Genomic DNA, 17,048 nt, shown 5'->3' on the forward strand with positions numbered 1-17,048 from the left:
CAGTGAACCGTCCCTTTTAACAAAGAATAAAATAAAGGGAAAAAAAAACTTAGCAAAATTGACCAATATATCAAAAAAATCTATAGCGTTCCGTGGTCATAGTCCCCATAGTCAACTGATTTGTTATTGCTATTTATATTTACATTGTTGTAGTCATTGTATATGTGGCTTTCCTTCTCCTGCTTACTTCCCTTTGCATCAGTTGGCAGTCAACCAGCACTTTTGCATATATAGTATTGTGGTAGTTTCATCATAATGATGATCAGGGAATGGACAGATGATAAAGCATTTATTAAGCTCTTAATTATGTGCTAGGGCTGTTGTGAGGCGCAAATGATCAACATTTGCAAAACCTTAAATACAGGGGATACAAATACAAACAAGCAAAACAGTTCCTGCCATCCAGGAGCCCGTGTTCTAATGAAAACAACACCTAAAGGAACCTTGGAAATGGGAGGGGTAATTCAAGGAGCCATGGTTTGGAAATGGGAGCTGGAAATCAATGCCTGGTTTCCAGCAAGGAAAGCTTTACCTTATTTACCTATCAGAACCCAGAGTGGTTCTAGGGACAAAGTCCAATGTGGGAAGGGGATAAAGAGGATGAAGATGATGCAGAGTACCAAAGTGCAGATACCATAGTTTGGAAATGGTGGCCATGAAGTGATCCTAGGGTGTCCTTGGAATATCAAAAATGTTTAATTATGTGTGAACATAATTCACTATGAACAGTATAAGGTATGTTTTACATTTTTGTAAGTATATTTAATTATATTCTTTTTCTTTAAAAATTGATTGATTTTTCCATTAACTTGAACATATAATTAACTAGATTGCTAATCAGAGGACTGCTTAACAATTGATTAAAGGGATGGATTTTTTTTTTTTTTTGGTGAGGTTAAGTGACTTGCCCAGAGTCACACAGCTAGTAAGTGTTATGTGTCTGAGTGCAGATTTGAACTCGGGTCCTCCTGACTCCAGAGCTGGTGCTCTATCCACTGAGTCACCTAGCTGCCCCAGAGGGATGGATCTTTTTTTTTTTTTTTGGTTACAAAATCTTTATAGTTTTTCCTCCTCTAAGATAAAAATAAAATGCAGTTAAAATACACTGTCTAGGATTCAATTCAACAAACACTCATCTAGATCTCTGTTTTGTCCTGTTCTAGGGATATAAAGATATTTGACTTCATGGAGTTTATAGGCTGGTACAGGGGATAATTAACTATATACAATTTACTGTAAATTCAAAACAGAATTTGATAAACATAAAAAAGAGATCCATGCAAAGCAATGTGAAAAATTTGATGGAATGGATTGATTACTTTCATTAGGGGTAAAAGGTAGGTAGAACAGGAATACCATAGCAAGCATTTATTAAGCTCCTTATTGGTTGGTTGGTTGGTTGGTTGGTTGTTGTCCTTGGTTCCAGAAGAAGACCAAAATGATATCACTATGCTAGAGTCAAGTTGCGGTGTGTCTGACTATGACCAACCAGACCAATATGATCTCAGAATGTTCTACCACAGGTCAGACATAAATTAGTCTAGGCGAACATTTGGGTGGATTCTCTAAATTTGTGCATCTCATGTTTCTTTTGAGCTACTTCAGTTCTGCTTTGGTCATAGAGCACAGTACCTTCTCTGATGAAGGTACGCCATGCTGAGTGGTCCTGTGCCAGTGTTTCCCATGTCACACAAACGATTTCAAAGTTCTTAAGAGAGACCTTGAGAGTGTCCTTGTATCTCTTCTTCTGACCACCATGTGAGCACTTGCCTTGTCTGAATTCTTCAAAAAACAGTCCTTTTGACTAGCGTATGTTTTACATTGGAACAACATGGCCAGCCCATTGTAGTTATGCTCTCTGCGTTACAGAGTAAGCTTCTATTAAATGATAAGCGCTATTCTAGGTGCTGAGCTACATTCTATTGGGTTGGGAGTTAGGGGCTGGGGTGAGCATGGAGAAAGGAAGTGTGAATGAATATAGTGCCTATCTAGCACTGTGCTAATAATCATTTTACAAATATCTCATTTTTTTATCCTTACAACAACCCTGGGAAACAGGTGCCATTATTATCCACATTTTGCAGTTGAGGAAACTGAGACAAACAGAGCTTAAGTGACTTGCCCAGCATCACAGAGCTAGTAAGACTAGATTTGAACTCAGATTTTCCATCCTTCAGGCCCAGTGATCTAGCTGCTGTGCTACCTGGCTGCCTAATTGGGGGAAATAGCATAATCACAGATAAGTAATTGCAAAATATACACAAAGTAAGTACAGAGTAATGGAAGAAGACCAATAGCAGCTCAGAGGTCTAAGATTCTGGTGGTGCCAAGTGAGTTTGTAGAAAGCTGAGGGATTCTGCAAGGCAGAAGTGAGGAGGAAGTGCATTCCAGATGTTTTTCAAAGGCACAGGAATTGGAAATAGGGATGTTTTGCATGGATCTCTCCTTTATATTTATCATGTACACAGCATAGCAAGTTGATCAGTTTGCCTGGAACATAGGATGTATTCATTCATTCAATAAACATTTATTAAGTGCCTACTATGTGTCAGACACTATGCTAAGCTCTGGTGATACAAAAAAGGGGCAAGAGACAGTCCCTGCCTTCAAGAAGCTTACGGTCTAATGGGGGAGACAGAACAAACAAATACAATCAGTCCTCAACTTTCCCAAGGGGATTGGGGTGGTGGAGTAAACATTCCTAGAAAACACAGAAGTAAAAAAACAGGAATGTTGATATATTGAACCTATAGGAAATAGGGGGTTAGTTTCCTACGACTACCAAAAATTATAATCTTTTGCAAAGATTGCTGAATATACACTTTTCTGCATACGGTTCTTTATAACAAAAAATTAATTCTGATAATATGAACTCTTCCTAATACATTAATACATTAATCATGAATAACCCATAATATGCAGTACACAGAATAAAATTGGTTTCAGCAATAACTTTTTCTTGCTAGTAATTCCCTAGAATTCTATTACTTTTTGTGCCAACATCTCAATTAAAAAAGAAAACATTGATTTCAGATAATATTCACTTTTTATAACATGAAATCTATGGTACCATAAATACTGTACAGCAAATAAAATTCTTAGAACTAAAACATTTTTTAACCTGAATCTTACCTTCCACTATGTTAGATGGTAGTGTGAGGATGTTGTACTGTGTGCTATACTGCTGTACACCTCTCTACCTTGTCCACCCTCTGAAATCCAAGGAAGAAATTGCTGGGATTTTAGTCGCTGCTAAAGGGAGGGCAAGGTCTCAACATCACCTTAGAGCCCAAAGGACTTGCACTATTCTTTGGTGGCATAATTGTAACACAGAACTTGAGTTTTAAAAGCAAACAATGCAAATGTGTAGTGAATGCATGGGGAGCCCTTTCCAACAGTAGCATGAAGAAAACCACTGAAGTGCCTAATGGGATAGTGGCCACAAATTTGCATGCATCGTGCCTCTTTTTTTTTTTCCTACTGCACATAGACATGAATGTGTGAGGTTGCCAATGTAAAGTGATGATGAGGTTACTAATAAAATCACATGAATATTTGCAGTTGAGAAAGTTAAACACATGAATGTTGAAGATTGACTGCATGCAAAAAGCAATCTATGTGCTGGATAAATAGGAAATAATTAAAAGAGGGAAAGCACTGAAATTATATAAAGGAAAGTAAGGTGTAATATCCTGAAAAGGTAGCCTGGAGCTTTAATTAGCAAACAGCTTATTGTCCAGAAGAAGCCTCTGGAATGCTATGAGCAGGACAGTGACCTGGCCAAAACTGCTTCAGGAATATCAGTTGGCAGCTTTATGAGGGATGAATCAGACAGGGGACAAGCTGCAGGCAGGGATCCCGGTTAGGAAGCTGCTGCGATAATAAAGGTGAGAGGTAATGAGGGCCTGAACTAAGGTGTGAGAGCTGTATGAGTAGAGTGAAATGTGAATACAAGCTTATGTTTTATCAGAAGAGACCACATGTTTATACATATTTTTGTACTTAGTAGGGCAGCTAGGTGGCACAGTGGATAGAGCACCAGGCCTAGAGTTAGGAAGACCTGAGCTCAGATCCAGCCTCAGACTTTTAATGAATGTGTGGCCCTGGGCAAGTCACTTAATTTCAGTTTCTTCATCTGGAAAATGAGCTGGAAAAGGAAATGGCAAACCACTCCGGTATCTTTGCCAAGAAAACTCCAAATGGGGTCATGAAGAATCAGGCACAAGTGAAACAATTGAACGACAATAAATTTACTTTGGAGGGTGGCTAGACTCATCTTCCTGAGTTCAAATCTGGCCTCCGACACTTACTAGCTGTGTGACCCTGGGCAAGTCACTTAACCCTATTTGCCTCAACTTGCTCATCTGTAAAAAGAGCTGGAGACTTCAGTATCTTTGCAAAGAAAACCCCAAAATGGAAGTCACAAAGAGTCAGACACGACTGAACAGCAAGGAATTCTAAGAGAACATCAAGAAAACAGAGAGGCCAGTATGAAGCTTACATATATGCTTGTTGATTGACTAACCCATGTATATAAATAATTATCTCGAGGAAAAAACACTGTATATGACAAAAGAAAGCCCCAAAAAAATCATGAAAAATTTGAAGAAATCATTTTTACCTGAAGGGGAGAGTCAGGGGGTTTGGTGAAAGTTGGGGACACCTGAAGTTGGGTATTGAGGGAATGATTATCAACAGATGGAGATACATGGTGTCTTGAACCATCAAAACTATAAAGGGCAAAAACTTGTCATTTGGTGTGGCAGGAATATTGACTCCAAGGAACAAATCTAGATAGGTATGTTGGATTCAGATTGTGGGGAGCTTGAATGCCTACCTTGGTCAGACTGTATTTTATTTTGTAAGTGTAAGGGAGCCATTGAAAGTTTTTGAGAAGAAAAATGTGAATGTAATAGTGTAGTAGGAAGATTACTCGGGCAGTAGTATAGAAGACAAATTGGAGAAAGGATTGATTGGAATTAGAAAGATGAATTAAGAAAGGTATTATAGTGTTTTTTAACATTTTATTGATGTGTTTTACCTATAAACATTTACAGATTACCCCCACTTCATAAGAGGTCTCTTGTAACATGTAAAACGTTTAAGTAACACTAACAATACAGTGACCTCATCCAAAAGTACATGCTATATCCCACATATGTAGCACCCACCACCTCTTTTTAAATTGTATTGTAAAATGAATACATCTATTTTCTCTCCCTACCTCATTAAAAAAGAAAAGAATTCCTTGTAACAAATATGCATAGTCAAGCAAAACAAATTCTCTCATTTGCTGTATACAAAAATGTATTTGTCTCATTCTGTCCTGAATCATAAACTCTCAGTGAAGAGGCAGAGAGAGTATGTTTCATCTTTTGGTCCTCTGCAATCATGGATGGCCATTTTATTTATCATAGTTCTTACAGCTTTCAGAGTTTGTTTGTTATTACAGTGCTATTGTGTAAAATTAATCACCTGGTCCTACACATTTCATTTTTCATAAGTTTTTAAGTCTTAAAAATTGTTTTTATAACTACTTATTTCACACTGCTTCAGTTCATACAAGTCTTTCCATGTCTTTGTTTTTTTGTTACTTTGAAATCATCTATTTTCTCATTTCTTACAGTACAGAAATACTCCATCACATTCATTTACCACAACTTATTCAGACATTCCTCAACTGAAGCTATTATAGTAACACAGTTCTGGCACGTAGTCAGCTTAATAGTGCTTATTAATTCATTCATTCTTACTATTGTTACCTTGGGAAAAAGGTTATCAGTAAAGTGGTTAGAATTAAAGAACTATGAACCAAAATCCAAGGGTTAAAGGAATAGAGAATAGTTAAGGCCATAAGCAGGGTCTGTTATGTAGCCCAGTAGCTTCAGTAACTGGGTTGGTTAAGGGAGTAGGCATGTGGTTGTGGGTGTTTTAGGCTGAAGTAAAGAAGGCTGTAGAAAAGAGGGACAGAAGGTGCATAAGAGAGATCTGTTGATTGCAGTAACATAGAAAAGGAGGTTGATGGAAGTAAAAAAAAAAAAGATTGAGGTGATAGAATCAACAGGATTTGGCAACCAATTGAATTTGAGGAATAAAGAGCAAAGCTAATGGTGACTCTTTAAAGCTAATTATAATCCTAATTAATAGTGCCTTCCAGAATTATTGTAGTTAAAATGTTGAAAACATGTGGTGAATGAAATAGAATCTGCAAGTCCATAGTCCAGAATAGAACCTTTTTTACTATTTCAACATATACTTAAATACTTAAATGACTCCATGAGAAAAAAAAAAAACAATAAAACAGTCAAACAGCTGGAAAAAAAAAGAAGAAAATGTGCACTATCTCATAGGAAAAAAAGAGCTAGATAATTTAAGAATTACTGGACTACCTAAAAGCCATGATTAAAAAAAAAAGATCTTAGACATCATATTTCAAGAAATTATAAAGGAAAACTGCCCAGATATCTTAGAGCAAGAGAGTAAAGTAGAAATTGAAAGAATTCACTACCAATCACCTCCTGAAAGAAATCCCAAAATGAGAACTCCCAGGACTTGAACTCAGGTCTTCCTTACTTAAAGGCTGGTTCTCTATACACTCTTCCATTTTACCCATAGTCAGTACTTAATAAATACTTGAATTCAATTAAACTTCTAATCTTTCACCTAATTCTTAAGTATGTTTTCAGCCATCCTTGCTGGATACATCCATGAGAGAATAATCTAATTTATTTGTAGTTTTCTAGGATAGCAATGTTTTTTTTTAAAGCCTTTTTTTTTGGAGGGAGATAAAACATTTTTTCCTTTGAAACCTGTATTAATTTTATGATCTGAAGTTACTAAATGCTATTTTCTGTATCACACAGCACTCGCAAATGGAAGTGTTTTGAGTTCTCCCCCTCCCCCCAAAAAAACAATGTATATTTAACATGGAAGGAGACTATGCTTTATACTAAATATACTACTATATGATCCGTAAGAAGCTATAATTTGTTTTACTATTTTGATACTTTAAATGTAAATAATGGTTACTCTAATGAGTAATTGATCTCTAAATATTTTTGGAAAATAGCTGCTATTAATTACTAAGAATCAAACATTGTAAATTTGGTTGACTTTCCCTAAAGAAAAGGATTATAGTTTCCAACTAAAGTCTTTTTTTATTAATTTATTTTGATTTATCAATAATCACTTCCATATGCTTTTGAGTTTAAAATTTTTCTCCCCCTCCCCAAGACGGCACACAATCTGATATTGGCTATACATTTACATTCATATTAAACGTATTTTCACATTAGTGATGTTGTAAGTAAAAATTAAAACCAATAGGAGGAACCATCAGAAAAAGGAAACAAAACTCAACAGAAGAGAAAAAAATAGCAATTCAACTTGAATAGTTATTTCTTTGGATGTGGATGGCATTTTCCATCACAAGAGCTCTGGAGATGTCTTCGATCCTTGTATTGCCGGGAAGGGTTAAGTTTATCAATATTATCATCACACAAAGTGGCTGTTATTGTGTACAGTGTTCTCTTGGTTCTGCTCACTTCACTCAGCATCAGACCATACAGGTCTTTCCAGGTTTTTCTGAAGTCAGCCTGTTCATCATTTCTTACAGCACAATAACAACTAAAGTCTTTTAATGCGCTGTGGGAAAATATCTATGCTAGCTGACCACAAGCCCTGATTGATCCGTGTATATAAACTTAGTCTAATGCTATGTTGTTCAGAGAACACCACACATTTAGGGAATCTTTACCAAAAATTTGGTGATGCATTTTTTAAAACAAAAACAATCAATGCACCAACTACTACGGCTTAAAAAGGATGCAGTCTGCTTTAGTAGTGAAGAGAGTATTCATGCTGAATAAATCATAGATCCTTGATGTGTAGTTGCTGAATGAAATCCATGCTTTCTCCAAGGAAGAAAGATATGATTAATTCTGAGTTTCTAGATCTAAGTAAAATAGGAAAAAATATCCTCTAAGACTTGCCCAAAATGTTTTTTCACTGCTTACTTAGTCTTTTTTAATGTAATTTTTGTATTTGTTCTGAACTTTACAAGCACAAACATTTCTTCATACAAAGAATAGAAAAAGGATTACATATGAAACCACAGGTCTCAGGTACCTTAATGTTAAAACATGTAATAAATTCAACATGTGTTTGTTTCACAATTTTTTCTGTTTATGTATGTCTTCCCTACACACACACACACACACACACACACACACGCATATACACACACACACTATTTTTAAAAAATACACATCTTGTAACAAATAAACATAGATAAACAAATTTATTTAATGGTGTGCTGTTTTCTTCTGGGTCTTTTATCTGATAATTGATTATGGTCCTATTAAGTTCACTAAAATGATCAGATGGCCTTAAGTTTCATGTGAAATTCATTAGGTGGTGAGCCTAAAGATCTAATATAAGGCTTTCCCAACTAGTGAATCATGTAGACTAGTTGATTTTGAAGACCTGGTAGACCTTCATGGCCAATAGCCTTCCTCTCTGAAGCTCAAGGTCATTTCCATGGGGAAGAAGAGTACCAGGACCAACCCTCTTCCCCATTCTCATACTTCTCCTCCAGAGACTTGTGGTATCATATCTTCTCAACTCAACTTCCACACCAGATTCCTGCTCACTGCTAAATATCAGCAGCTTTTAAACAATCACTACCCCTATTTGTTCCCCAATATATATATGCTCTGATAATTGCTGGGCTTCTAAAAATTGAAAAGTAGCTTATATTCCAGCAAAAGTTTGTGTCGTCTTCTATAATAGTATAAATATCCAAGAAATGAAAGTAGTAGATCGGTTATGGTAGAGTAGAAAAGCCTATTTTTTTTAATGATAGAATAATCGAGCCATACTAGTTTTCATTTCTGAAGTATTTTTACTAACTTTGCATTAATGACACTTGCTTAAGTAATTAATCTTTAATGTTTAATCTTCTATGTAGTACCTTGCACCAGAAGTGATCAGAAAACAGCCCTATGACAATACTGTAGATTGGTGGTGCCTTGGTGCCGTTCTGTATGAAATGCTGTATGGGTTGGTATGTATTCTTTATTCTCCTCTATCAATTTTAAATAATTGTGGCTGATTTTTTGTTGTAAACTGCTAGTATTTTTGGCAGGTGGGTTTTTAAGGGGTTGGGATGGGGGTTGGCAGACATAGAAAGGCAGCCAGACTGAATGACAAATTAACAATACACAGGAAAACAAAAGTTTAATTTTTTGTTTTAGTCATCAAGTCTAATTCTACTTTTTTGATTATGTTTATTTCACAGTCATCTTGGTTATTCCCATTACTGTTTTTAGTGGAAATGGATATTGAAATACAGTATACTTATTTGATTAACTTACGAAATTTGGAAGAATCATACCCTTTACCTAGATCATCCCTTATCAGATTCTTCTATTAGAGAATACTTTGTAATTTCATATGTAAATTCTATTTTTTGTTATTTTAAAACACATTTAACTCCATGGTTTCCCAGCCTCCTTAGCACCTGAGGATTTGTCAAATTTAAGATCTTGAATATAAAAACATAAGTAATCTAACTACTCATTATGTATGTCACAGGATTATCAGATGTGCTTGAGACCTAGTACCAGCAGAATAACAGAGGGACTGTAATCTTGTGTACTCAGCCTAGATAGCCCTACTTATTAGTAGGAATATAGAAGTCTTTTTCATAAGAAGGAAATTGGAAGATACCAGAAGGGGTGGGGTAACACAAGGGCTTAGGTTCTAAGAGATCTCCAATAACTAAGGATTCTCTTTAGACTTCTTATAAATAACTTAAGCATCTTTTTTTTTTTTTAAACTTCTGTCCCTGAATATGTATCCTGAAATTAAAAGTTCAATAGAATTTTACCTATATTGCCACAAGATGGTAATAGGCTTTACATTTTTATCTTTCCTAGATTTCCCCAGGATTAAAAGAGTTAGCTTATCCTCAGAAAGGATACTTGGAAGTTGGTTGTGGAGGAGTTTCTCCCTAACTCTCCTCCTTCCCAGATATCCCCTATAGGCAGCTTGCAGTAGTGGTCCCAAAGGGGACAAAAAAAGATGTCAACGAGAGTCTTTTGGAGTTTCTGATACTGAAGGATTAGAAAGATAATGCCATGGTACTGTTCTGTCTCTTAACTACAATGTTGAATATACAATAAACCCTTAATAAATGCTTTTGTAATGAATAAAGGCACTCATTGGATACCACCAGGAGGAAGAACTTCCTCTTCCAGGAGCAATGCTACCATATCTGTTGTCAATTGATAATACTGGTTTCTGCTACACACAGATTTTTTTCTTTTAATGTTTTATTGATACATATTTTTCTTTTATAATACCATTGTTACTTCCCAGTGGCTCCAAGTATACACTTAAAAATAAGAAGTTTTTAATCTAAGAGGATGTGATAATAAGGAAGACAGTCTTGCTCTGACTTTCTCCTGCTTTAAGGGGTGACCCTGCCCAACAGTTATAGTTCCTTAGTTGTACTAATAATTTCCATACATTGATAAACAACTTAATTCTCCACTTTAGTTTCCCCATTACTAGTAGTTCACAATATGAAATATTTTAAACTCTTTGAAGGAAAAAAAGATGAGAAATGTAAAATAATAATGTTGACTGTAAAGTAAGAAATATACAGTAGAAAACATTATGTGTTTTTTGAACACATAATATAGTTGCCCAAATGAAAATATATAGGCAAGCTTGTTAGAACAATTTACATAAAACACCAAGAAATCATACTTGGAAATTCATTTCTCACCCATCCCTCCAGAGTGGGTACTATAAGAAATTTGGGGAGTGGCTTGGTCATTCACAAAACACAGGGCTTTCTGGGCCTCTGTAAATTCAACTACAAAACTGAAGTAAAGAGTCTTGATAACACAGCTAATCATTTATTTATTCTAGTATACTTATTTGATTAACTTATGAAATTTGGAATCAGACCCTTTACCTAGATCATCCCTTATCAGATTCTTCTATTAGAGAATACTTTCTAATTTCATATGTAAATTCTATTTTTTGTTATTTTAAAACACATTTAACTCCATGGTTAAATATAATATAAAAGATAAAAGACAGGCAAAATGGACTCGGTGCCAAAGAAGACTTTGTATGTAATATTTTCAATAATAATTTTGCTTATTTTAAGAAGAGTAAAGGTAAAACTCAAAGAAATTCTCATAACTTTAACTCTTTTCCTTTTTCCTTTTTCAACTAATTAATTCCCTAAATGCTAAATGTTAAAGTAAATTTTAGCATTCAACATTATAATTTTTTTACTGATAAACTCAAATTAATTCCTATATCTGAATTAGTATTCCCATTTTTTAAGGAATCTTTATCATTGCTATCAGAACTGGTCAGAAATTCTATCTTCACTTCACTCCCATGGGAAATTTCTTGACTTTCTAACTTTTTAACCTTTTCTTTAACTTAAGTCCCATGTTTGGTAGAAATGGTCAGCACTTCGTTTAATTGTTCAATCTCAATAATCTTATCAATACAATTAACCAAAAGAAGAGGTGGTTCAGTATCAAGAAACACTTAGCCAGAGCCAAAATGAAGTAGTATTTATTCTTCCTGTTGATCTCCTCAAAATGTTAGTAATCAAATCTTTTGACATTGCTTCATATAATTTATGAGATAGTAGTGTTAAAGTTAACTATGTAAAAACAAAATATTTTTACTCATGTGAAATGAATGTAATTTGTAAGTCTTTACATTTCTTCCTTTTTATAATGTTACATTTCATATATCAAGATGTTTAATGCTGGTAGCTATGCATTAAAAACTGAACTACTGTAACGCTAAAATTTTGAAGATCACCTTACAGTCCTTTTGAATATTATCAGAGAAACTATTGTATTTAAAGAGTAATGAAGCTGAAATTTATTGTGAAATCTGTTTTTGTTATTTTTATTCTAGAATTTATCACCAGTCAGTCAGACAAGAATAAATAAATGATTAGCTGTGTTATCAAGACTCTTTACTTCAGTTTTGTGATTGAATTTATAGAGGCCCAGAAAGCCCTGTGTTTTGTGAATGACCAAGCCATTCCCCAAATTTCTTATAGTACCCACTGTGGAGGGATGGGTGAGAACTCAGATGGAGGTTCTAGGCTTAACTAGAAATGGGATAGTTGGGGCCCAGGTATTTTTAGCTGCAGAATCTCAGCCTACTTTTGGTGACCTCGGCTATTACTCAAATGTTTTTCCTTTTGCCTTTGTGTAGCCTCCATTTTATTGTCGAGATGTTGCCGAGATGTATGAAAACATACTCCATAAACCCCTAAATTTGAGGCCAGGAGTGAGCCTCACAGCCTGGTCCATCCTGGAAGAACTTCTTGAAAAAGACAGGCAAAATCGACTCGGTGCCAAAGAAGACTTTGTATGTAATATTTTCAATAATAATTTTGCTTATTTTAAGAAGATTATTAAAAGAACTTAGATGTATATTTATTAATGGCTAAGGAAGATGTCTTCTAATTTTTATATTTTATTATTTGTGATATCCAGGATTCACATTTACACACATACACACACACACATATATATATATACACACACACACATAATATGTGTGTAGACATAATATGTTTATATGTATGCAGATAATGACTGTATAGAAACATATCCTTGAAATTGCAAAAAAAAAAATTGGTATCTTGAAATAATCTATTAAAGAAGTGTAACCAGAAAGCCGAAGTGTCTTACAAGTCATATATCTTCTCCCAACTTTTTTTAAATTAAATTTTGTTTTTCCAGACAAAAAACACTATCCTCCTCTCACCTTTGTGTCCCCTGCCCTGACCCCACCTTCTCCCAACCATTGAGAAAGAAAAAAAGAAAATCCCACACTACAAACTTGTGTAGTTAAGAAAAACAAATTCTCACATTGGTCATGTAAAAAAAAAAAAAGTCTCAGGAAATTTCTCCAGTGTTTTATGTGATGATTCTCTCTTGAGGGGACAGAAGAACTTTGGGAGTTAACAAAGTTGTTGTTCACTTGTTTCAGTCTGACTCTTTGTGACCTCATTTGAGGTTTTCTTGCAAAGATACTGGAGTGGTTTGTCATTTCCTTCTCCAGCTTATTTTACAGATGGGGAAACTAAGGCAAATGGAGTTAAGTGACTTGTCCAAGGTCACATAGTTAGTAATGTCTGAAGCTACATTTGAATTCAGTTCTTCCTGACTCCAGGCCCTCAATCCACTTTGCCACCTAGCTGCCGTTGTTAAGAGATACCTGAGCACAAATCCATTATTGTTGTTGTTGTTGAGTCATGTCTGACTCTTCATGACCTCATGGGCTGTATCACTCCAGGCCTTTCTGTCTTCCACTATCTCTTAAAGTCTGTCTATGCTCGTGTTTATTGCTTTCATGACACTGTCTGTCTATCTCATCCTCTACTGTTTCCTTTTCCTTTTGCCTTAAATCTTTAACAACATCAGTCTTTTCTAATAAGTCCCATCTTCTAATTATGTGGCCAAAATATTTAAGCTTCAGCTTTAGTATTTGACCTTCCAGTGAATAGCCTGAATTAATTTCTTTTAAGTATTGACTGATTTGATCTTGCTGTCCAAGGGACTTTCAGAAGTCTTCTGTAGTACCACAGTTCAAAAGCTTTGATTCTGCAGCACTTAGCTTTCCTTACAGTCTAGCTCTTAAAGCCATATATTACCACTGGAAAAACCATAGCTTTGACTATAACAGACCTTTGTCAGCAAGGTGATATCTCTGCTTTTTAATATGCTGCCCAAATTTACCATGGTTTTCCTTCCCGAGGAGCAGGTGTCTTTTGATTGCAAGATTGCAGTCACCATCTGCAATGGTTTTTGAGCACAAGAATATAAAATTTGACACTGCTTCCATTTCATCTCCCTCTATTTGCCAGGAAGTGATGGGACCAGTTGCCATGATCTTGATTTTTTTAATGTTAAGCTTCAAGCCAGCTTTTACATTCTCCTCTTTTACCTTAATCAAGAGGCTTCTTAATTCTTCTCCACTTTCTGCCATCAGAATGATATCATCTGCATACCTGAGAGTGTTGATATCTCCCAGCAAACTTAACTCTGGATTTTGATTCATCCAGTCTGACATTTTGCATGATGTGCTCTGCGTATAAATTAAATAAAGTGACAGTATGCAGCCTTGTCATACTCCTTTTCCATTCTTAAACCAATCAGTTGTTCCATATTCTGTTCCACTGGAGTAGTTTGCCATTAACCCACATACAGGTTCCTCAGGAGATAAGTAAGACAGTCTGGAACTCACATTTCTTTGAGAACTTGCTTGTTGTGATCCACAGTCAAGGGCTTCAGTGCAATTGATGAAACAGTAGTAGATGTTTTTCTGGAACTCCCTTGCTTTTTCCAAAATCCAGCAAATGTTGGCAATTTGGTCTCTAGTTCCTCTGTCTTTTCAAAAACCAGTCTGCACTTCTGGTAATTTTCAGTTCACATATTGCTGAGGCCTAGCTTCCAGAATCTTAGGTTTGACCTTGCTGGCATGTGAAAGGAGTGCAATTGTTTGGAAATTTGAACATTCTTTGGCATTGCTTCTTTAGGATTGGGACATAAGTTGACCTTTTCCAATCCAGTGGCCATTGTTGAGTTTTCCAAATTTGCTGATTGAGTGCAACATTTTAATGGCGTCATCTTTTAGGATTTTAAATAGCTCAACTGGAATTCTGTCATCTCCACTAGCCTTATTGTTAGCAATGCTTCCTAAGGCCCACTTGACTTCATTCTCCAGGATGTGTGACTCTAAATCAGTAACCACACCATCACGATTATTAGTGATGTTAAGATCTTTCTTACATAGTTCTTCGGTATATTGTTGCCACCTCTTCTTAATCTCTTCTGTTTGAATCTCTACCATTTTTGTGTTTTATCGTGCCCCTTTTTGGATGAAACATTCCCTTGTTATCTCTAATTTTCTCGAAATCTCTTGTCTTTCCTATTCTGTTATTTTCTCCTATTTCTTTGCATTGTTCATTTAAGAAAATCTTCTTATCTCTCCTTGCTATTCTCTGGAATTCTGCATTCAGTTGAGCTTATCTTTCACTTTCTCTTTTACATGTTTTCCTTCTTTAGCTGTTTGGTAAAGCCTCATCAGATAGCCTTTTTGCTTTCTTGCTGTCTTTCTTTGGGATTTTTTTTTGTTCCTGACTCCTGTACAATATTGCAAACCTCTGTCCATTGTTCTTCAGACACTCTACTAGATCTAATCCCTTAAATCTATTCATTACTTCTACTCCATATTCATAAGGGATGTTAGGTCATACCTATACGATAGGCCTAGTAGTTTTCCCTACTTTCTTCAATTTAAGTCTTAATTTTGCAATAAGAAGCATGTCATCTGAGCCACAGTCAGCTCCAGGTCCTGTTTTAATTGTGTAGAACTTCTCCACATTTGGTCGCAAAGTATATAAGCAATCTGATTTCTGTATTGACCATCAGGTGATGTCCATGTGTGAAGTCGCTTTTTGGGTTGTTGAAAAAGAGTGTTTGCTATGACCAGCGAGTTATCTTGAGAAAACTCTGCCCTGTTTCATTTTGTACTCCAGGGACAAGCTTACCTATTATTCTAATTATCTTTTGATTTCCTACTTTAGCATTCCAGTCTCCTATAATGAATGTGACATCTTTTTTTGGTGTTATTTCTAAAATAGGTGTTGCAGTTCTTCATAGAACTGAGCAACTTTGGCCTCTTTGGCATCCATGGTTAGAGCATAGACTTGTATTACTGTGATGTTAAATAGTTGCCTTTGGATTTGTACAGATATCATTCTGTCATTTTTGAGATTGTACCCCAGTACTGCTTTTCTCACCCTTTTGTTGATCATGAGGGCCCTTTCTTCTAAGGCGGGCCTGTACAACATACAGCCCACAGACCACTTGCAGCCTGCCAAAAGATTTCAGGAGGCCCACGAAAAATGTAGAGTTGCCACTACACAGTACCCTGTTTGTTACATGACCTACAGCAACCATCATCAGTCTGTCTCTAGTCTAATCTATCTGTGGCTTGAAAAACTTAAGCCTATTTTAATTTGGCCCCTACTTAGGGCAAAGTTGTGCAGGTCTGTTCTGAGGGATTCCTACCCACAATAGTACATATAATAATCACCTAAATTAAATTCATCCCATTCCTATCCATTTAAGTTCACTAACACCCAAAATTTTGATGTTTAAATTTTCTAATTCCTATTTGACCACATCTTGCTTACCTTGGTTCATAGATCCATTGGAATTTTCCAGGTTCCTTTGCAATATTGATCTTTGTAGCATCAGACTTTGCTTTTGTCACCAAACACATCTACAGCTGAGCTTCCTTTTGGCTTTGGCCCAGCTGCCTCATTCTTTCTGGAACTACTTATACTTACTTGTCCTCCACTCTTCCCTAGTAACATGTTGGACACCTTCTGACCTGAGGGGCATCGTCTTTCAGTGTCATATCTTTTATAATTTTAATACTTTCCATGAGGTTTTCTTGGTAAAGATAATGGAATGGTTTACCACTCTTCTCTAGTGGACAAATCCTACTAATTGTGTGATCTTGGTCAAGTCACTGAGCCTCAGTTTTCTCATATGTAAAAGAGGAATGTTAGTATCTGTAGTGTATTACCTCCTAGGATTCTTGAGAAAATCAAATGAATAACTATATACTGCATTTTACAAACCTTAAAAGCTCTATGTAATTGTCAGTTATTACTGTTATTATTAAATGAACTAATTTTGTTTCATTGAAGGAAAGTATAATATGAAAAAGCTACAATATACACTAAGAAAAGCCCACTTAAATGTAACTTTTCTAAATATGAGAGGGCCAGTAGATACTTGAAACATTTATAAACTGTTAAATTACTAGCAACAGATTAAGATTCTATCAGTAAACACATTACAAGTAATTACACTAACCACAGGATAATGGTTATATTAAAGAATTTAAAGTTTTCCCCAGTGTTTTGATTTAGTCATGCCCCACATCAAAGGTTAGTGACTACTAAAAAAATAAGT

At 35.5% G+C, this 17,048-nt stretch overlaps 1 protein-coding gene across 1 annotated transcript in view; it reads left to right on the top strand.

The window, feature by feature from the left end:
- The window catches only part of LOC114053840 (serine/threonine-protein kinase Sgk3), a 159,326-nt gene that overhangs the window by 132,110 nt on the left and 10,168 nt on the right, over positions 1–17,048 (top strand). Inside the window, exons 13-14 of the mRNA XM_027876964.1 lie at positions 8,969–9,064; positions 12,265–12,420. Coding sequence (XP_027732765.1) covers positions 8,969–9,064; positions 12,265–12,420 — 252 coding nt within the window. The remainder of the gene's footprint in view (positions 1–8,968; positions 9,065–12,264; positions 12,421–17,048) is intronic.

Source organism: Vombatus ursinus, unplaced genomic scaffold (assembly GCF_900497805.2).
Source record: "Vombatus ursinus unplaced genomic scaffold, bare-nosed wombat genome assembly UNPS02014812.1, whole genome shotgun sequence".
In the NCBI taxonomy this organism is placed as follows: Eukaryota; Metazoa; Chordata; class Mammalia; order Diprotodontia; family Vombatidae; genus Vombatus; species Vombatus ursinus.